This window comes from Apodemus sylvaticus, chromosome 13 (genome assembly GCF_947179515.1).
Source record: "Apodemus sylvaticus chromosome 13, mApoSyl1.1, whole genome shotgun sequence".
In the NCBI taxonomy this organism is placed as follows: Eukaryota; Metazoa; Chordata; class Mammalia; order Rodentia; family Muridae; genus Apodemus; species Apodemus sylvaticus.
This window is the reverse complement of record NC_067484.1, coordinates 23,141,640-23,164,740: the sequence shown is the minus strand read 5'-3', so window position 1 is coordinate 23,164,740 and position 23,101 is coordinate 23,141,640. Positions and strand designations below refer to the sequence as shown.

The following is a 23,101-nucleotide window of genomic DNA, read 5'->3' as shown; positions in this document are numbered from 1 at the left end:
AAATGTAGCAGAGGGTGGCTACAGTGACCCTACTGTCCTTCATTTTAAGATAATGGTTTTGTACCCTGCTCCCCGCCACCCATCCCTTCTCACAGCCCTCCCTAGGTCTGCTTCTTCAAGACTCTCCTGCATGGAGGGGGGCTTGTGACTGGACCATTCTAGACTAATATATGCATCCTGCTTCAAGCCCAACCACAGAGCCACACTCCTACAGGGGTGTGGCTTACAGCCTGCGTGGCTTTTGCCCAGGGCCTCCTTGCACACTTTCTTCAGGAAACAGATCTGAGGGCCTGGGCCTGGCAGAGCTATTCAACCTTAAATAGCTGAAGACATTTCTTGCCACACAATGAGGCTTCTGTATAATTACATCACTGTCCTCTGGCCCACTGTATCCCTCCCAGGGCTCTTAGAGCCTCAGGCATACTGGAAAAATTTCTCTCCTTTATGTCTCTCATGTACTTTGCCACAGACAGGGAAGGCTGACCAATACCTGCTCTACAGTACTACCGCATCTATTTTACAGTTATCGAAGCTGGTCTGCTCAAGTCGACATAGCTAGTCACTGGGAACTGGGGACTGGCCATAGGTCTAGCCCTGAAGCTGAGAACAGCATTCTGTGGATGACATCAAGCCTGGGGGGAGGGGGGGAGAAGACAGTAAGGGAGGCAGGCAGAGAGCAGCACACACAATCCCTCTAGTGATTGCCTCAGGGGCTGCCCGTGGCCAAAACCTGCACTCCGAGAGCACAGGTTGACTATCCCTTATCCAAATTGCTTGCCACCTGTATCTTCTTTTGAATTTCCGGCATCGCCTGATCTTTAAAATATGTATATACTCCTTACTGGTCGTGAACTCCTAGTCGCCAAATCTAAACACCTAAGTGTTGTAATCTCGAAACTCTTTTGAGCTTGTAGCCAGGAGAAACACACGTCGCCAGGGGTGCTTGAAGTCTGAATCCTAGACACCATTCTGATCTTTGGATGGACGGAGGACCACCTGCCCCCCGCCCCTGCGTGACATTAAAGCCGGAGCCCCGCCTCTTGGCTCGGAGCCTGCAGCGCGAGCTCGGGTACCTTCGCTGTTGACTTCCGGGAGCAGCTTGCGCAGCGGCCTCTTCACCTCCCAGGTGCTGCTGACGAAGGACGGCATCACCCTGAGCAGCTCCTCCCTGTCTTCCTCCCGGACCACGGGGATGGTGTCCAGGATGAGTTGCATCTGCTCCAGCTCGTGAGCCCCTGGGGAGGCAAGGGCCACACGGCTAAGTTGTTCCTCTGGTCCGCTGTGGTTGGGGACACCCCAGAGCTGTCCCAGACGACTAGAGAGGACACCAGGGCACAGTGGACAGCGCTGGGCTCGGAGTTGAGCCCAGCACTAGGCTCATTCACTCCACCACTAATTTGCTGTGTGGCCACTGTAGAGGGCTGCTGTTTCTGGGGTTGGCTTTGCTAAACGTATAGTTTAGTTGAATATAAAATGTCCCTCAGGGACTCATGTATTTGAACATTTGGACTCCACTGGGTTAGTGCTGCTTTGGGAGACCATAGACTTTCCCCAGTATCGCCTTCCTACCATGACATTTCTGCCTTGCCACAGACCTGAACGACTGCAGCCAGCTGAATGTTAACTGACATCTCTGAAGCCAAGTCGAAGTTAAGCCTTTAGGTTGTCTATATCGGGAATTTTGTCACAGCAATGCAAATGACAGAGATGAGTGACTGGGGCGAGGAGAGACGGGAGGAGTGTAAGTGGAGATAGCACGCGCTCCTGCAGGCAAGGAGCAAGAACAACACGGGCATGAAGTGCCCTGGGAGAGCCAGCAGGGACAGATCACTGGCAGGGCACCGGCAGGGGTATGACGGAGGAGGACGGGACACGAACAAGGCTTCAGTGGGAGGTTTCCAAGCGGAGTAGGGTTTCTTCATCTTGAGGTTAAGAAAGTCTTGATAGACTAGGGAAGCAATGAGTTACTTGGTGAGGCTGCAGGACAGGGAACCCATTATCAGAGAGGGAGGAGGAAGAACCTGAAAATACTGAGCAGGTGTTCTTAGCACTTAATCTGAAGGTGTTGGAGTACAAGTGTGATTTAGTTCACTTGCGTTGCTATCACAAAATACCCTAGACCGAATGGCTTAATAATAAACAACAAACGTTTATTTCTCGAAGCTCTGGAGGCTGAGAACTTCCTGATGAAGGCATTGGCAGAGTCAGTGAAGGGCTTGCTTCTCATAAAAGGTGCATTCCTGTTAGAGCACTTTTAAAAAAATTAATTTTTAAAAAATTATTATTTATTTTTTTATATTTTGAATATATATATATATATATATATATATATATATATATATATATATATATATATATATATATATATATATATTCATAGACAGGGTTTCTCCATGTAGCCCCTGACTGTCCTGGAACTCACTCTGTAGACCAGGCTGGCCTCGAACTCAGAAATCCGCCTGCCTCCACCTCCCAAGTGCTGGGATTAAAGGCGTGCGCCACCACCGCCCAGCTTTGGTGGGTGTTTTGTATGCAGTTTGAACAACACTGGGAAGGAAGCACGAGGCCTTGGCTTGCAACTTACCAGCGAAGAGCATTTTCCCCGTGAGCATCTCTGCCAGGATGCAGCCAGCTGCCCACATATCGATGGCTTTTGTGTAGTTGTTCGGGGACAGGAGCAGTCGTGGAGAGCGGTACCACTTTGTCACCAGCCCTTCCGACAGATAACCCTAAAAGATAAAGTCCCCATGTTATCAGCCAGAGATCTGCAGATGCTGCCCCCCTGTCCCTATTGGGTTTTCCTCCCTCTTAGTTTTTCCCCTCAGAGAGGATTGGAGCTCCTTTTAGTATCTGGTCTGTCTTTGTTCCTTTTATGTTGATAATAGGTGTGATGATCTTATGAGGCCCTGGGATTCTTCTTTGTGGGAGGGAGGGATCCAGGGTATCAATATTTTGGAGGAATGTTTTTCTGCATCCTTGATATATAACCAAGTCTGCCCATGTTGGTTAATGGGAACCATGTTCAATTCTTTGCTGCCATCAATGAATTGTCACTATAAAACACTGGAACCGTATTCAATGGCTGCCTCTGAGAAACAGTCTTAGATCTGAAGTTGAGCCAGCGGCATGTATACTGATGATGGGAATTAACATTGCCCTCAACCCAGGCCCCTGCTGAGAACAAGAACCTTCTTAGCAGATACAGGCAAATGACAGCACAGACCAAAGCAGCCCCGAGCCACAGGCGCTGGGGCTTTTCTGGTCCAGGGGATGCTGGGGATTCGACAGAGTTTTGAGGGATAGATGTTTTGGCCAATTTGGGTCACTGTGTTATGATCCATAGCCTGGGATGGGATTGGTCCTAACTGCCCATGGCTATGATCTTTTATGTACAGGCAGGGAAATAGATTCAGGCAACACAGAAGTTGTCCTCTGTGTAACTCAGAAACTAGGCCTTTAAATGAAGCCAGAATGGCCTATGTGGATTTTCTGGAATAGCTCATCACTGAAGCTTGTAGGTTAAAACAAAGGGGTCAAGAGGAAATTCCGGGATTGGTCTTGATATCTATTCTTGCTCTCAGTTTGGCCTCCAAATTTGTCTTTGTTCTGCTATAGAAGACTATCACAGTCTCAGGTTAAAGCAGACAGAAAATGAGGAGGCCCGTGTGCCCAGGAGCTCCCATGTGGTCTGCAGCTTCTGCACTGGTTGAACTAAGACTGAAGAGCAGGCCCAAGACTAGTGGGTGGGGAAGAGAAAGGCTGAGGAAGATGCTGTTGCCGTGGTAATTTGGGGTCTTGCTCCTGGCTTCTACTTCCTTCCCAAGTCAGGCCACTGCAACCAGAATCCTTCACACCCAGGGCAGTTGACAGCAGCTCCAATTTTCCTGCACCTTTCCATCTTGAAGTTGGCCATGAAGACATTCTCGGATCTATCTTTGTCCATAACTAGTCATAAGGCGTTCCTCATTTTTGAGGGAAACAAAGAGAGACTAGGAAGAACTCAGGCCCTCCACTCATCCTGTGAGCACTTGGTCTACATTAAAAAAAAGACGTATTTATTTATTATGTATATAGCATTCTGCCTGCATGGACATGGACATGCCAGAAGAGGGCACCATATCTCACTACAGATGGTTGTGAGCCACCGTGTGGTTGCTGGGAATTGAACTTAGGACCTTAGGAAGAGCAGTCAGTGCTCTTAACTTCTGAGCCAACTCTCCAGCCCTTACATGTTTTTTTCTTAAACCAGTCTCCTTTCCCCTTGGTTGTGTACATTTCAGCTGTGTTTGTTCAATGAATTCTCCATGCAAACCCACAGGACAGGTCTTCCAGAGGGAGTTTCCTTGAAGGTAGTGTGCCCACACAAAGTCTATGATCTTAATCAAAGCCAGTGATCTTAATGGCTGAGCCATTTCTCCAGTCTCTGCTTCTTTGACTTTTGTCAAGGATGCCTCTACCATCCCAATCTTGGTATTTCACAATCTCCAACACTTATATCATGCCTTCTTCTGGCTATTTCTAGCTCCCTGGCAACCATTGCTTTCTGCTCTCCTGGGTTTTTGTAATTTTCCTTCCTTCCTTCCTTCCTTCCTTCCTTCCTTCCTTCCTTTCTTTCTTAAAATTTGTTTTTATTTTATGTGCATGAGTACACCGTTGCTGTCTTCAGACACACCACTGAGCCATCTCTCTAGCCCTCTGTAATTTTCTTAAAATAATTTATTTATTTATTTATGGACAAAGTCGCACTATGCTGCCTACTATGAAGGCTGGCCTTGAGCCCCCTTTTTATTTTTTCAAAGGAACAAATATTTTATTTGCATGTGCACAGCTCTTGTTCGCATATATATTTATGTGCACTGAGTGAGTGCCTGTTGCCCATGAAAACTAGAAGGTGGCATCAAATCCCCCCTGCCCTCCCCCCCAACTGGAGTTTGAGACAGTTGTGAGCCACCATGTGAGGTTGAGAACCAAGTCCACATTCTCTTAACCACCGAACCATCTCCCCAGCTCTAGCCTCAAACTCCCAACGTCCCTGCTCCTGTGTGCTGAGCAGACATGCATGCATGGCACACCCAGCCTTCTCCTGATTTACTCTGAATACAATACCATATAAATGGGACCAGTTTGTAGCCTTTATCCTAACTCGTCACTCAGAGCAGGGCATCAGAAACTCACCCTTGCTGTGTGTACAGTGGATTCCTGTGATTCCAAAAGCCACGGGCACAAGCTAATGTGTCTGTAGCAGTTTTTTTTTTTTTTAACTTGGTTTTGTTCTCTTGCTAGAGGGTGAGGCTGTCAGAAAACTAAAGCGCAGTACCTGTCGGGGAGGTGGCTTAAGAGTTTTCACTGACAAGTCAGTAAGCAGTCTTGTACTGAATAGAATGCTCTGGAAGTAAGCTACCTCATCATTGAGTCTAGAACTGGAGAAGAGTGAGGACATAGGGCTTCCTTCTCAAACCCTTGCTCATTTTCAGGACAGGATTACTTGCAGGCCACAATTTTGAACCAGTTTGCAACACAAACTAAGATAGTTCTTTATCGTTCAATAAAACCAACAACCTGCTGGACTAGTGACAACCAAGCTATTTCCTTTTGGATGCTGGTCTCCCAAAGTCTTTCCAAAAAAAGATATACAAAGGTATATTCAGAAGTTTCTGGGCATTAGGGGGTTTGGGGGAGTTTCTGTGTCTTCTGCTAAACCCTGTAACAAGAGAAGGCCTGGGACAAACAGGACCTTGCTCTAGATGGGAACAAACAGGAAGCTCCATTCCTGGGCCTAGCGGACAGACACTAGGACCAGGGAATCCTGCAAATATCTAGACAGGGGACTTTCCTTATCAGCAAGGCTCATAAATCAGCGAGCCTCTGCTCTGTGGCTCCATCTGCATGAGGCCTGTCCTCAGCTCTGAGTTGTCTTTTGGGGCAGTGTGTGTGCAGTCATGTTGGCTGAAGGGGTGAAGATATAAGCACATGCATAGTGTACCAGAGGGCAGTCCCTGCAGGCAGGGGTCACAGGCTGGGACCAGGTTGCCATAGGACTGTGTAGAATCACTGCTCTGAGAAGACACAGCCCACACCCAGGTAGGGCTATCTGAAGTCTTCTCAGTGTGCAGAAGGCGGGCCTGGGGATGCTCCTTCACATGGTGTCATCTGCTGCTATCCCACCCTTCAGTGGGCAAGAAGGCCTCTGGAGACCTGATGGGTGAGCAGGGGTGATAGCTGGATAGAGCGTGTGCTTCTGCAGCTGTTCCCACTAGGCCATTTGCTGGCTTTTTTGAATGTGTAGAACCCATAGAAGGCGTTGCTTTCAACAGCTTCAAAGTGTTTGGGAAATAGTCTAGCAGCAGCTGCCCTGTACTGGGTGTAATTGTGGCCCTAGTCGATCTAGACAGAAGGTATAATTAAGGCTCTGAGTGTTTCCTTCCCACGGGGTGCAGGGGCCAGTCCTCCCTGTGCCTGTGCAGGGACCCAGAATAGCCTGGATCCATAACGCTGTAGCAGTATGGGTTGGCACTGGTCCAGCAAGCTACACTGGGCACTTGGGCACCAGGTCTGCTTCCTTCATCATATCTCCCCTGCCCTAGCCTAACAAATCCTATAATGATGAGATGGCCACTAATCCCTTACAGGTGTGTGTGGGACTACCGTCCCCATGATTAAAATTTCAGCCACCCCCACTGTGTGTGTGTGTGTGTGTGTGTATGTGCATGTGTGTGTCTGCTTGTGTATCTGTATCTGCATGTATGTGTGTGTGTGTGCATGCATGTGTGCATGTACATGTAGCTGGGGAACAGGGTAGGGAGGGCTGTTTTCCTCTCCTGTGTGGATGTTGAATAATGTGGCCATCATTTCCAGGCCAGGATAGAATGTAAGGGGCTCTAATAGCTTCTCTTTCTCAGTTACAAGTTCCCAGAATGTATCCTGGGATCTGAACATGGGTCATATCCCAGTGGAGGATATATAGAGCATCATGTAGTGAGAACAGTGAATATTAATATGAAAGGAAGGATGACCAGGAAATAACCATGGTTAATATGGATATGGGACATATGCTGTGCCCAGCCCCTTAGGTCAAAAATCCTCCTCTAGTGTGTGTGCATGTGTATGTGTGTGTGTGTGTGTGTGTATGTGTGTCTGTGCACATATGCGTGTCTGTGTTTGTGTAGGCCAGCAGTTGATGCCAGGTGTCTTTTTCTCTTACTTTCTATTTTGCTTTCTGAGACAGGGTTTTTCAGTGAACCCAAAACTCACCATCTGTGCTAGGCCATCTGGCTGGTGAGACCCTGGGATCTGCTTGTCTGCCCTACAGCACTGGGCTTACAGCTGTGTACTACTATCTCTCTCTCTCTCTCTCTCTCTCTCTCTCTCTCTCTCTCTCTCTCTCTCTCTCTCACATGAGTACTGGCCATCTGAAGTCAGGTCTTCACACTTGTCCAGCAAGCAGTTTATCTGCTCAGCCATCTCCCCAGCCACTCCAAACCCTGCCCCCCCAGCCTTTGGCATGATTCTTCCTGGCAGTGAGAAAGTCAGGTCCTACCTGGTTGGTACCATACACAGGCAAACTGCTCTGACATGTGCACCAAGCAGAGAGGTACAGAGAGGAGTGAAGACGTACTCCAAGAAGGTAGCAGGCCAGAGAGAGCCCTGAGCACACTCCCTTGGGAGGGTAGGAGCACACGTATTCCTGTGTGTGTGTGTGTGTGTGTGTGTGTGTCCTAGCTGTACCATTTGCAGCCTGGGTGACTTATCTTTTCTGTGCCTGTTTCCTTGCATAGAGAGAAGCATGACTTTCAGCCTCAGGGGCAATGGGCTGTGGCAGATATGCATGTAGAATAAATGCTAAGATCCTTGCAGGGCTTGAGTTCCCAAGAGCCATCCTTTGTGGGCAGCTGGTGAATTCAAAGGCCTGGGACAAAGGTATTGAGATGGGCACTCATAGCTTACAGAACACAGAGGGGTGACACAAGAGCCACACTTGCACATAGCAAGGCTGCCATCTGAGAGCTAAGGAGTGTGACGTGTGTCGCCGGCTAACATGAGCTAGCAGCTATCTGGTTCCTTTGGCTCCTGTTCGGCTTTATCCGGATCAGTGCACCCTATTATTTGAGGCAGGGGCTCGTTGTATAGGAAGAACACAGGCACAGACAAGATAAGTCGCCCAGGCTGCAAGTGGCACAACTAGGACTTAACCGCAGCTTGTAACCTGATGAGGGGCTCTAGCATCTCTTACATAAGACCGCAAGGGCTGTCTGTGTCTGCACTGGGCTCCTAGGACAAGCAGAGAATCCACGCACAGCATGAACAGCCGCATGAAGATGGGTGCCAATACTGTGCGTTCAGTGGGTGTCCTAAAGCGTGGCTTCTCAGACTCAGAGATCTTGGTGATGAAATTTAGATTCTATTTCTCAGCTCCACAAAGGCTCCTGCCTTTGAGGGGAGCCCTCTCTTGGGCCAGAAACCCTCTTAATATTTTCTCTTTAAAACAAAGTAAACTGTGTGTATGTGTGTGTGGGGGGTGCATGTGTTTGTGTGCATGCATGCATCCATGCACGTACATGAGTGTGTGTGTGTGTGTGTGTGTGTGTGTGTGACAGCTCTCTTCCCCACCTGCTGGCTCTTACAGTCTTTCATAATGTTCCCTTCATGCTGGGGTGTCAGGGGAGTCAGTTCTCTCCTTCCACCATGTGGGTTCCAGAGACTGAACTCAGGTAAGGAAACTTGCACAGAGAGACTCATGGATCCGTCCTGCTGTCACCTCTCTTAATTCCTGTTTCCTTTAAATGTGTGTGTGTGTGTGTAAATCTGTAGACAACTTCATACATGTATACATTGTAATTTGCTCATTTCACCCTTTATTTTTCTCACCTCTCTTATTCCTTCTTCCCAACTTTCCTTCCTATTTTTCATGTATGTATGTATGTATGTATGTATGTATGTATGTATGTATTATGACCTGCTGAGTTTAATTAGGTTTGCTTGCATGAACTAGTGTTACTTACTGGAGTATGAGCAATTTACTAATGGTCACACCACTGAGGAAAAGGTCTCCCGTCTCTCAGCAACTGTTAACTGGAAACACGGGTCCTGCTTCTCTATCCGTGAAAGAACGTTGACCAACTCTCTCTTGTGCATCACATGCAGATAACCACAGCTGCAGTGAGCTCCTGAGTGCCAAGCCCACGTCACATGCAGAAGCTGTCAAGTTAGCACTTGACAGCTCCCCTCCCCACCTACTGGATCTTACAGTCTTTCATAATGTTCCCTTCATGCTGGAGGTAGTGCTGGAAACAGCTGTTTCCTTTAGATCAACTAACAGTGATCTAGCAGTAGATCAATGAAACATCTACATGTTTCTGTTAGATAAACTCTTACTGAGCTATAAGCCCCTGGCCTGCCTAGGAACTGGTGGTGATTGGCCTTGCTTATAGACTAGGGAGAGTTCCCCAACTCAGCACAGACTGACCTATTTCAGGGGTTAATTCTTTGTGGGGAGACCTGCCTCTGACTCTGCTGCCTGCCATTGGATCCCCCTCTCCTGCCTGGTGCTTAGTCCTGCTGGGACTGGATATCCCAGGGTGGGGTGCGACCCAAGAAAGGCTTTCTCTTTTCTGAGAAAGGGGTAGGTCGTGGGGGGGGGGATTTGTGAGGGTGGGGCTGAGAGGAGAGGAGGGAGGCTCTGGATGCAACCGGAATGTAAAGTGAATAAACACATTAATGAAGAAGAAGAAGAAGAAGAAGAAGAAGAAGAAGAAGAAGAAGAAGAAGAAGAAGAAGAAGAAGAAGAAGAAGAAGAAGAAGAAGAAGAAAGATCATTTAGAAGAGCAAGATGCTTCCAGAGGCCCTGCTTAAGTAGAAATATATGACTTCCTTTTCACAGTCTTCTCCTTCCAAAGGTGGAATTCATACTTGTGCTAATATATGGCTGAAGCATGTAAGAAAGTTTTTTCTTTTAAAGGAGTAATAGCACATGCACATCCCTGGGAGGGTATGCATCGGAGTGAATCTGAGACAGCATCCTGGAGAGCCCCGGGCACATCACGTCTATTGCTGTACTACACCCAAGAGCCAAGATGCCAGCCTAGAAGGAACCAGTTGAGATGCCCATCAACAGCCAGACTAATAAAGAAAATGTGATGTTCTCAGCCACGAAGAATAAAATAGGGCCGGAATGGCGGCTCCGATGAAGTGCTTGATGCAGAGCCATGAGGACCTCACAGGAGGATATAAGTTTAATTCCCAGAACCCACATAAAAAGTATGGTGGCACACACTCATATTCCCAGAACTGGGGAGGCTGGAGACAGGTAGATCCCTGTGGTACTCTGGTCAGATAGCCTAGCCTACACGGTGAACTCTGGGTCAGTGAACGACGTCTCAAAAGCAAAGAAAAACAAACCAAAAAAAAAAAAAAAATCAACAAAGTGGGTGGTACCTAAGGTACTTTTACATGTGCATGCAAAGATGTTCACACACACACACACACACACACACACACACAATCATGCCATTTTTCAGAAAAATGGATGGCTTAAAGATCATCATGTAAAAAGAATTAAGGGAGTCACAGAAAGACAAACACTGGTTTAATCCATATGTGAAATCCAGATGTCAATGTATACATGACGTGAATGTAAATATATATACATGACATAAAATCACAGCATCCAGAGATTGCAAAGAAGGAAAAGGAGGCCTGCGGGGAGGGGAGAATGACAAAGCACTGCACGTTTTCACTGAAATGTGGAACCCAGACTCAACCTATTATAAATACACACACTCACAAGTGCCACAAAAATTAGCCATTGGAGGTGAAGCAGGAGACCAGTGAGGGGAGGCAGTGGGCGCAAATATGATAAGGCGCTATGATATACATGAACATGCCCTACCGAGGGACTGGGTGACGGTGTACTGGTTGATGGTGTACTGGTTGATGGTGTACTGGTTGACGGTGTACTGGGTGACTGTGTACTGGGTGACGGTGTACTGGTTGACGGTGTACTGCTCTTGCAGAGGACCCAAGTTTGGCTCCTGACACTCATGTCAGGCAGCTCAATCACTGTCTGGCACTTCAGCTGCTGGAGACCTGATACCTTGTGTGGACTCTGGGCAACAGATGCATACGTATGCATACCCCTGCCCCATGCACATAAAAATAAATATTTCTAATAATGCTATGATCAGACCCATTATTTTACACCCTAACTAAAATCCCAAAGATTATATTGAGTGTCCCAGACTGCATTTCTCACTGTGTCATTGTTTGTCACTGTGACAGGAGGAAGGATTTCTCTTGGCTCCTAGTCATGCTGAAGAAGGCACAGCAGGAAGCACAGCTCAGTCTGAGATGGTCCGAGAGAAAGCAGAGCTGGCTGAACACAGAGAGACCTTTGCTACGTTCTTTGCCTCTTGAGACGAATCTCTCACTGAACCCGGAGCGAAGCTAGTGGCCAGTCAGCCTGAGATCTTCCTCTCTGCCCCTGTAGGGAGGGGAGGATGTCCTGAAGGAATGTGTGGCCATCTCAAAGACCCCAGCCTCAGTCCCATGGGAAATGGCAAAGTCTGACATAGCTTGATTCCCTGAAGACGTTTCTGGCCCGATGGCTGCTCCCCTACAGAGTCTGCGCCTACCTTGGTTTAGTTAAATCTGTATCCTTGGTCCAGCAGTATAGCATAAACCCTGCCCCCTTGTCTATCTGGATGTACTAACCCCACCCCTATGTTCAGCTCAGCAATAACCCCATGCCCCTGTTCAACTCTATATACCAAATCCACTGAGCGTCCAGGTATAGCAGTTTCTCTACAGAGAGCCCACACCACCTGATGTCAACTATTTCTGTGTCCTCCGATTTCTTCATTCCCTCATTGCCCCAGTCACCTCCAAGATCCTGGAGCCTTGTTAGAACTTGGCAGTGCCCCTCCCCCACAGAAAGCCTCTGGGGTCACAAGCACATATCTGGCGACATCAGGTTTCTCTCCAGAGTGCTGGGATCTGAAATCAGACCCTCTTGCTGTGGCTCTAAAACCTGCTACAAGTTTAGAAGCATATGGAGATTTTTTTTTTTTTTAAATCTGGTTCTTCAGGCCACCTGCCAGCCATATCAGTGACATGGGAGTCTCCAGGGTGAGACTTAGACACCAATCACTGTTAAGATCCCTGGTGAATTCCAATGTGCAATCACATTTGAGAACCAGGATTTTCCTCACCTGCTCTTAGCCACCCTCACTTCCTTCCTTTTTTTTCCCCCTCTCTCTTGTTTTTTTCCAAGACAGGGTTTCTCTGTATAGCCCTGGCTGTCCTGGAACTCACTCTGTAGACCAGGCTCAGAACTCAGAAATCCACCTGCCTCTGCCCCTTCCCCCCAGCGCTGGGATTAAAGGCGTGCGCCACCACTGCCCAGCTCCTCACTTCCTTTAGAGACAAGGTCTTGTGGCTTGTCTTAATCTCCCATGTGCTGGGATTACATACATGTCAGAACACCTGCTGACATTATACATGTGTGTGCCATTAGATCTGGGTGGCAGGATAACATTTCAAGTGATGATTTCTAATTGTGGTAGGTTATGCATATCACAGAATTCACCATCTCAACCATCTTTCAAGTGTGCAGTTTCGAGGCATTAAGGCGTTCATAAGTCATCACACCACCATCATCCATCTCCACGGTTCTTTCAACTGAAACTCCGTCCCTGTTGAACACCGTTCCCCTGTTCACTTTCCATCCAACCTGCAGTGACCACTTTTCCTCTTCTGACTCTGAGCTCGACTCTGTCAGGGTCCTTCTGTTAAGTGGAACCACACAGGATCTGTCCCTTTGGGACGACTTGACTCACTCAGCATAAAGAACCTCCTCTTGCTCTTCAGTGGCACAGTAGCGGGAGAATGGAGTCAGGGCTGCTTTCTAGAAAGCCCTTAACTGAAATGTGGCTGTCTCCTAATTCAACCAGAGTTTACTGACACAGGTAACAGCTCTGGATCTTTCTTCCTAAGGTCCAGACCAAGAACTCTGAATTCTATTGCAGTCCAAAGCACGGCAAAATGGTTTGTTTGTTCAGAGATATATTAGGATAAGCCGATCTCATCTTGCCACCCTGTGGGGCCAACGGCTTTGCTGTTTGGACACATGGACAGAGGTGGGGTGGAGCAAAAGTTTGGTTTGTCTTTCTAGCCTCAGTTTCCCCTCTTGATTGTGCTGCAGGAGCTTCCCAGATTTTCCCTGTTAGCATCTTGGACTCGATGAGCTCTCCTGCCCATCCCTTCTTTTGTCTTTTATGAGTCAGGGTCTTGCAGTGTAGCACAGGCTGGCCTGCAACTCAACGTTGTGCTTACACACCCACCAGCTGAGCCCACTTCAACAGCCATCTCTCAAGAGAGGAACCCTGCTGGACTATAGTGATGAATTTTTAACAAGCCAGTCTTCCAGAAAAATCTCTCTTCTTAGGAAGGTGTAGTAACTGCAGGGCCATAAATAGACATTTGTCTCACTGACTTTCAAGGGGAAGTTTATAGAGCAGTTGCTCTAAACCCCGCTACAGGTTAGAAGCACCTGGGGAATTAAAAAAAGAAAATCCTGATGTTTGGGCCACCTGCCACATCATTGACATCAGAATCTCTAGGGTGAGATCTAGGCATCAGTAATTGGTAAGAGTCCCCTGTGGACTCCAATGTGCAGTCATAGTTGAGAAGCACGTCCTAGACATTTTGAGTTCACTGGCTTTGGAATGGCAAGTAGAGATTTCATAGTCCCAATTAGTTCAGTTTTCTATTTCTGACTCTACTCAGGACGAAAGAAATCCCCGAGTAGCTACAGAGGCTCTCTGCACACAGCTGATCCCAGGGAGATAAGTAGAAAATAATTCATCAAACGAGAGCTAGGATTGATTGAGAACTTTGGGTGTGCCGGGCATGGTGCCCAGTGTCGCTTTCTTCTTGGTACATTTAATTATCAAAATGACCCAAGAGAGTCCAGAGAGGTGCATGATATGACCAAGGTCAAATGCAGCAGTAATTTGCAGAGTGGAGACTTGACGCCAGCAGGGGACAGCATGGAGTCTCTGCCAGGAGTGTACCCGTTAGCGGGAATGAGCTGAGCACACAAATGTGCAGTGTGCTCGTGGAGCTGATTGTAGGGAAGGAAAAACAAAACGAGAGGGCAAGGTGATGGGGCGAGTGGTCCAGGACGGCAGCGTTCACAGGAGCGCATCTGAGCGGAGGTGAGTTTATCATGGAAACTGTGTCCTCCGGGAGAGCATCAGATAAAATGACCTCTGAGCTGCAAGTCTCACCTCTCTGTTGTCTTCTCCTCACCCAAAGGAGGCGGTAAGCTTGCTTTCCCTCTCCAGCCTGCAAGTCTTCCTCCCAAGTCCCTCATTTACATGCAGTTGTTAAGCTCTGGAAGTATCTTAGGAGGAAGGAGGAAAGGGAACTGACGGAGTATCTGCCCGTGTTTTAAGGATTTGACAGCAGAGGCTGGCAGAGCTCATTCCTAAGGTCCTCAACATTCAGGAGGCTGAGGCAGGAGGATGATGAGTTTAAGCCTAGTTTAGGCTACATAAATGTGACTTCTATCATCTGCCTGCCTGTCTGTCTATCATCTATGTATCTATGTATCTACCTATGTATCTGTCTACCTATGAATCTATCTATCCGTGTATCTATGTATCTAGCTACCCATATCATCTATCCATCATCATTTTTTCACTTTGTATCTGTTGAAATTACTGTAGATACTTTGATCTGATGTAACCCATAGGCCTTGGTGTTCCACAGCAGCCTGATGCCCCTGTTGTCAGTTCTACAGCAGGGGAAGCAGGTAGAGAGACCCCCGACAGACACTCCCTGCATTGGTACACCCTCCACCAGGTAGCTGCTTATTTAACTGTCCTTGAATGAACGGACTACAACTGTAAAGCTAAAGGAGTGATAGTAATGCTTACGATTGCCTGTTTGAATTTCTTGCTTAATGATATACCCAAACCGAAGGAAATGTCAGGAACTGATCACCAGTTAAGGGGAGCTAGCTATTCAGAAGTCCAAACCTCCAGGACACAGGCAGTATCTCTGTTCAGGTGCAGACCTTGAAATCTAGGCAGTGTGGAGAGTTGGTGTAGATTACCATTTCACTGGACTGTGGTACTATGGTGTGCTAGGTGAGTCCCCAAGGCTGCTTGCTGATCATGTCTCCAGCCAACCCAGTTGTCAGACCCTGGACTTTACCAGACACCACCTACCCCCAATCAGAAAGTCAGGAATATTAATCATAAAGTCCGAGTAACAATGATGCCAGTTTGGCAGGTGCTGCTTGAGTGTTTGCACACTGGGTACCACTCTCAGCTCTCCCTGGTCTCCTTCATGCGTTCATTACTCCAGCCCTCCAGCAAAGCAGAAGAGGCAGCTGTGGCCCTGGTCAAGGTCACAGTAGCAACATCACAAGTCCCTCATGGTCTGTAACCACAGTGCTTGCGGTCAGGGCTGAAACAAGGATTCCCAGAACTTGCTGGTCAGCCAGTGTAACCAGTCAGTAGAGTTCCTGTCTTGAAACATAATGTGTATGGGATAGAGGAAAAATGATCAGTGTCGATCTACACACACACACACACACACACACACACACACACTCAACCACCATCAACAACAAACATGACTCCCCAAACTCCAGCTTCCTTGTCCTCCATAGCTGCTCCTTAGCTTCCCTACCACAACCCAGTTCCTCCCTTGAAGGTAGTAATTCACCACAACAGCACAGCTATCAACTTAGGACAAAGCAAATCTCCCCAGACCTTATCCTTCTCAGGAACTCTGGGATTTGAGGTATCTCTCAGTGAGACAACGTATAGGGCCAGTGTATTAGGTGTCCTGTCACTTAGGTCTGAAGAGAAGGACAAATCCTAGAGTCCCTGGGAGGTTAATTATACAAAAACTGTGTGTGTGTGTGTGGGGGGGGGCTCAGAGAGCTGCTTGTGCTTCTTAGAGGTCCCTTAAACAGGCCAGCAAGATGGGGACAGTTTGTGAGTGAGCACAGAAACAGAGAGGAACCTCTCATCCTGTCTGAAATCTGGTTGAAGTCTCACCAGCAGGGAATAAAACATTCAACACTGTGAACAACAGTTGCTTAAGGCCTTTCTCCCTCTGCAGCTGTAAACCCGTGATTTCTGACTCTCACTAGAAACCGCATTTACAGCACAAGGCCATGCTCCAAGCACCTTGTATAATCTTGGTGACTTCTGATTTACTCCTGTAAGATCATAACCACACTCACAGCACTTCTTGGGGGTACCTTACAATTTCAGTCATTGAAAAGGGGAAGAGGGAGAGAGGAGAGAAGGGTCGCTTAGCAACCGTTAAGCAACAGAATTCCAAAAGCTCATAACATCTTGGTGTATACAGGGTCACCACTGACACTAAGTGACACTTAAGCTCGACTCCGAGGCTGCCACACAAACTTCCAGCTGTGTCTCTTTTCCTGAGCATCTCTTTATTGACCCCTGGGCTTAAGATACGGATTAAACATATCTTTTTAATACATCCCAACTGTGCCTCTCTCTCTCTCTTTTTTTTTTTAATGAAGCCAGGGGTCCAGCCTCATCTCAGTAGCGGTCCCTAAAAGGGTAATGGTGTCAGCGGCACCCTGGACTGGGTCATTTGCTGTACCAATAATGGCAGTCTCTATGTTATGGCTGAGGTTCAGGAGAGGAAGAGTCTATGTTGCAGGGAAGACCCCAGACAGGACCCTTGATCTGTCAGCGGGAGGCAACTGCTTGCTAAGCATGGTAGAAGGAGCCTTCTCACTGTGGTTACCTGGGTGACCTGGTCTAGGACTCTCATCTATAGGTTACCGTTCTTCTTTAAGGAGACGTTTCTTTATGAGTTCCCATCCTAAAGACTTTTTTTTTTTTTCTTTTATCACTGAAAGAAAAGGGAGAACGTTTTATTTTGTGTCAAAGTTCCAGAAGTTCTAGTTCAGGTTTGCCTTGTTTTGGGCCTGAAGGTTGGTAGGCATCATGGTGGTGGGAAATTGTAGCATATCATTTGGGAGCAGCCAGGAAGCAGAAAAAGACCAAGGACCCTTCATGGGCTTCCCTTTAGTGACCCTTCTTCCTTCCAATTAGGCTCCAGCCCCAGGGCCATCTATGCTTACAACATGTGAATTTACAGGGAACATTTAATATTCAAACTGTAATGCATATTCACAGGCACAGAGAAGACAAAGGCATACAACCAAACAAAACGCCTTTGGGATAGGTTGGCAACAATCAACACATTTGTAAAGTTTTCAGCGCAGACTATGGGAAATGCGGGTTATGGTCCTCCGAATGCCCCCATTCTTGCGGGAACCACACTGACTGTCTTTTATTAGGTGACTAACAGTATGACACCAGATGAACCCACCTGTAAGGGATATCTGAGACTCCCACTGCCTCCCCGACTTATCTTTAGAACTCCTGCATGCACAGGCTAAGTACTTGCTTGGTGTGAGCACACAGGAGAGGCTGAAGACCAACGTTACAAAGCCATAGAAGTATTAGCCACTCGCGCACAGCTCGGAGGTTCTAGAAGGGAGGCAGGGAGTGGCACAGGTTATTAAGGGAGGGTAGGCAAAGTGGGGGAGTGCAGGTGACTATGGGAGCCTCGCTGAGACCTCCACGCCCAGTCCGGGAAGAGGTGAAGGCATGCAAGGATGGAGAGACGGGTCACAGAAAGGACCAATACAACTCTAGCTCATCTTTAGAGCGGCTTCTGTCAGCGCCCAAGCTCACCTTTTGGCTTGTCTGATCTCGGCCATGAGAAGGGTCTTTTTGCTTTGGTGAACAGAGTATGTGTTGGAATTTTATTAACCAGAAAGCATATGCTCTTGGTAGGGCCACACTATCTTCCTGAGGGAATCTTTGGGACTGGGCGTGCTAACCATTACATACCTACAAGCTGGGGGGCTTCCCTGGTCGGTCCACTTGTCTGGGAAATTATAATTGTAGTTCCCAGTGCTCTGCTGACTGTGACTTGTTGTTTCCTGTGGTGAGGCCTGACTGTGGTGTTCTGTGTCAGGGTTTTCAGAGAGTTTACATTTCCAAGTCTGGACAGAGAGCACATTAGTTCAATCTCAAAGCCCACTATTAATCATCCAGGGAACAGTCTACGCTGAGGAAGGGCAGGTGTGGCAGTCACTGAGGACAGAGAAAGGGCCAGGGTAGATTCAGGTTTGGGAATCTTTTAAAAATATCAAATTATGAGCATAAAATTAGGTATGAAAGTGTTTATTTCGAATCCAAAAAGTAATGGTAACAAATCACAAATTACAAAAATGTTGACAGATACTGCAAACACCACAGAATTCATCAAAATCACATTTTCACTAATTAGCTGTTTGGCAAACCACAGGTAGCAAATGATGCGTACTGCATAATTTTTAATTATCGTTTCTATGTGAATTTTGTAATATAATTTTCCACAGAGATGATTTAAAGATAACTCAGTGTTTGAAAGATAATTGAAAAGATAATATGGTCTCTTCTTCCAGTATGGGTGATAATTCGATTTGGTTATTCAATATATTTCTCATGTTCAAAACTAGCTTTTGGTAGTATCTTATCTTTGTAGGATTGTTATCGGATTCAGGGTGAATACCAAATATCCTTTTGTCTATGAGTTGTAAGATTGGGCATTGTAGTTGTCTTATGATATATGGTGACTGATGGCACTCACTAGTCAACTTGTTGGTTTATGTTCTCCTTGTAGTCCCGTGCGGAGTCACTGAGCTGGCCTTGTGTCTTTGTGTAATGACCTCAGCAAGTTGATTAAGTGTGCTACAGAGTTTGTGGAATAACTTGATTGATTAACTATTGACAGTAACTGTGGAGAGAGATAAATGAAATCCAGGCAGACACATCCCACTAACCCAACTAAATGACTCCCTAGCCCTGCCTTACAAGTGGACCTTCCATGATGCTGGGCTACGGGAGCTCCTCCCAGTGTGAATGGTGACAGGCCTTACAGTTAACTTTCATGAATGCCACGGTGAGTAAAAAGGCAAGAAGAGAGGAGTGACCAAAGAAGATGTCTAAGCTTTTGTTACAATTTCTGTGCTAGGAAGGAATTCAGAAGTATTCCAGAAACTTATCTGAAGTCAGCTACAGCAGGGCCCGTGGGCTTGCATGCAGAGACAAATCATTTAGACATCTGGTCACCTTGAAGGGTTTCCTTACAAGACTTGTGAGGGGGTGGGTGTGACTTCCAAAAGCTACATGACTTTGAAAGGGAATTCTTCCCTCCTCACACTAGAAGGCTGGCGAGATTTTAGTCACTAGAACATTCCTTCTGATTGGCTCCCCTTCCTTCTTTGCCCCCTTAAGATTCCTCTACCAAGGCTCTAAACCCTGATGTCACATTCTGAAGAACAATGAGAAAATCACAGTCTGACCTTCCCATCCCAGGACAGGCAGAGATCTCACTATCCACCTGGTCAATGCACCTGCAAGGACTTGGTTCCACAAAGGGAGCCAGGTGCATCCAGGGGAGAGGGATTGGAACTCAGAGGAGAGGGTCATGGTAGGTCATGAGGCTCTGTCACTCAGATCTCGAGTCCTGCCACTGATGGTTCTACAAAAGACTGCTGATCTCTGCCTCATGGTTAACTGCACAACATTGCTAATGAGTTTGGCATCCATAATACATGCCAACAGTTGAGGGGGCTGTAGATTGTTCAGTGTCACAGCTGGGTCATATTCCAGTGTATTGATACAGACATTTCATAAAGAGATTGTGGATTTTTGTCATTAGCTACCATCAGTTACTGGCTACCTAGTTAAGAACATGGCTGATCTTTATTCCAGTGTCTGAGAGAAAGCCTCTACCCCCCGGAAAACCCTGGAGAGTGTCTGTTATTCATGCTGGGCTCCTAAGACCACATCTGAGTTTATATGAATGAGGCAACTGAAGGGTGATCTTAGAGCAGAATAGAGTTGGGTAGTGTTTAGGTAGGCATGACTAGGCCATTCATGCCTTGGTAACAGACATCCTTTCCTGAAACCAGACCAACAGATATCCTCTAGCCACTGAAGGTCATTCAAGTGACACATGCCAATCAGCCAGAGGTGGCTCTGAAGAACAAAGGCGCTTTGTATCTGCCCATCTGGCCCTAGTCTGTATCTTCAAAAATCATTTTGTAATCTAAGTGTAGGACTTTCCTAAGTTCTGTAAACACACAAGCAAACTGTTAACCTGAGGGGCCACAGGAATTGCAGTCAGTGGACGGAGACGGCTTCCACCCCATACATCTGCCCTGACTCTGGGGCAGGATAGCAGTACCCAAAGCGGCCAATACTATTTGCTTGCTATATTAAATGTAAATGGCATAGTATTGTACTTTTAGTCAGCATCCAAAATAAAATTTTTTGTATATTGCTGTTATATTTATCAACACTACCAGAGTCTTTATACCCCCAAAAGAGATTTTTATTATATTGGTGCATCATGTTCTGTTCAGTATTTAATTAATTAATTAATTAGTTTGTTTAATTAATTAATATTAAACTGTCTCTCATACCTGCTGGGAGACTGGAAATTGGTTTTCTCCAACACTGGGTCTATCAACCACTCCAGGACAGACCTTGTGTTCAGGAGTAGTTAAACAATAACCAATGGACTCCCCAAGTGTGTGTGTGTATGTGTGTGTGTGTGCATGCACTTTTATTTGGTTATAATTTGTTGGGGTTTTGTTGTGTTTCCCTTTTGTGTGTGGTTTTGTTTTGTTTTCTTGGTTTGGGGTCAGGGTTTGTTGTTGCTGTCCTGGGCTATTGTTTTTTGAGAGAGAACTTTATAGTTGGGTGGATAGGGAGACTTCCATCTGAAAGGACTTAGGGGCAGGAAAGAATATGATCAACAATTTGAAAATTGCTTTAGATAATAAAAAATATAATAAGAAAGGAAAAAAATCACTGATAATGGTGTTGGCTTGTACAAACAAGGGGTCCTGGCCAAGTGTCTGTATTCCCTGTTCAACTTGGTTACTTTTGTGCAGATGAATGTGTGAATCCGGCTTCTGAGCACTGTCATTAATTATCCCTGGGAAGATAATAATAATTCTGGGTCACTTTTTGAAACCCACGGAGTCTTAAATTTTCCAACCATTAATTTGCCTGTAGGCTGAAGTTTTATTGAGGCGATGAGAGCATGTGTGAGAGCACTGCGGACTGTGCTTGCTAGGACCGTGGTGCAGGGCTGGATACGGACTCTGGGCAGAGACATTCCCAGCTTAACCTGCAACCCTGGCAGCTCAGGCGTTCGCGTGGCTATTTTACAGATGGACAAAGTGAAGCTTCAAAAGCAGAAGGTGAGGGCGAGGAGTAAGTCCAGGTCCTGCTCTGAACAGTTCCGCTCATGTCAGCAATTCTCAAGCTTCAGCCCTTTCGTCATCTGGAACTCAGAAGCTGGACCCACCCGCTCCATAGCTTTGAAGCCATTGGATGAGGTGTGGGAAAATTTGCATGCCAACTGCTTCCGCCCTCCCCCCCCCCCCCCCCCAGTCTCAAGCTGCACAACCAAACCAAGCTCCTGAGCCATCCCTCCTGTCCTGTTCGTTCAATCCCCACTTGTTTTTCTGTTCAGGGGCTCGGGAGCCAAGGCTGTCCTCCACGCACCTGCAAGGGTTCCCTTGCAGAAGCAGGCACCTTAAACCCGCCGCAGCCCCTCATGAGTGGAGGTTGCAGTTACCTCCTTTTCCTGCATGTAATTACTCTCACTAAACATATTCTACTTACCCCTTGGAGACAAGCCCTACTGAACAAGGGCTGGGTCTGCACCTGATGCCCAGGCGGCGCCAAGATGGCGCTCCAGCCGAGTCCTTGCCTGTGGGTAAGAGGGTGCTCGGGGCTCTGCTCAGGGGGCCAGGGCTACCCTGAGTTGTCCTTGAAAAGCCACAGACCTCTGCTTCAGCCTCCACTTCCATCTTTCCAAGCAAGCCCTGTGACCCGGGCTGGGATTCAAAAACGTCAGGGCAGGATGGTGGCCTGCTGGTCTCAGCCCTCAGCTCCTGGGGCAGATGGAGGCCTCTAGAAGCCCTTAGGGTTGAGGCTGGGAGGGCAACTTGCTCAGGTGCAGTTCGGGTAAATTCATCCCAAACAATAGCACAAGCACATGGAAGACTGTTAAATGACTTTCCTTTGACACAGTTTTCTGTGACTAATTTGATGGTGAGCATTGTGTCCATATAGATGTGTGTCCCAGGCCAAAGGAGTGTCCGTAATTATTCTCCTCATTTTTTTTAAATGTATTAGAGTCCTCATATGCTGCGCATCTGTGTTGGCAACATGTGGCTTGGATCTGAGTTCAAATCCTGTGCCAGCAACTTACTTTCTGGTGACTAACAGCAACGTTCTTTGTGAGGTGCTGGTCTCTCATTTGCACCATACAGACAGGGTCCACATCATCTGTTATGAGGGACTGACAGCAAAGAGACAGCAGTGCCCAGCCACACTGCCTGCCCCGTCTCAGGCTCTGTTTTGATTGGTTTCTCTTTTGCTTGTTAGGATGTATTCAGGCTCCTTGGCTTTTCTTAACTGCTGACCCTATTCCCCTCGTCCATCTCATGCAGTCTCCTCTCCCTGGCACCGTTCCTCCACAGACAGAGGTTACCACCTATGTGCTCTGCACACTGCAACTTCCCCCGCCTGGAAGGTAGCCTCCTCTCTCTGCCGATCTAAATCCTTACAACCCACAAAGGTCACTACAAGGGCCAGGTCTGCAGGGTGCTTATCTGCACCCTGAGGTGTTGCTGTTACAATGTATTATTATCTACATTGTGATAATGTATTATATACATTGTTGCTATTAAGGAACAGCAGGAAGAATGGAGAGCAGGGAGGTTTATCTAACTAGAACTATTTCATTGCTAGAGTGATCAGGAAGAGATGGGGTCATTTCCACACTGCACATCTCAGCTTTGCACTTGGAAGTGTCTGTGTGTGGTAACAGTGGTGACATACGACAATGGCCAGCATCTGGATACTACTTTACCTTCTTTGTTTCCTGGTCAGGGTGCGAGCAGGGTGCAGGGATAAGGAACCAGCAGGGCAGAAGTGTGGCAAGAATTGGTGTGGCCAGATCTTTCTGG

At 47.1% G+C, this 23,101-nt stretch overlaps 1 protein-coding gene across 2 annotated transcripts in view; it reads right to left on the bottom strand.

The window, feature by feature from the left end:
• Positions 1 to 23,101, bottom strand: part of Mapk4 (mitogen-activated protein kinase 4) — a 46,448-nt gene that overhangs the window by 5,790 nt on the left and 17,557 nt on the right. Inside the window, exons 2-3 of one of the 2 annotated variants that reach the window (XM_052155734.1) lie at positions 2,585 to 2,729; positions 1,074 to 1,235 (exon numbers count right to left, since the gene is read on the bottom strand). In XM_052155734.1, coding sequence (XP_052011694.1) covers positions 1,074 to 1,235; positions 2,585 to 2,729 — 307 coding nt within the window. Of the gene's footprint in view, positions 1 to 1,073; positions 1,236 to 2,584; positions 2,733 to 23,101 lie in introns of those variants that run through there. The other variant, XM_052155735.1, reaches the window with a different exon arrangement.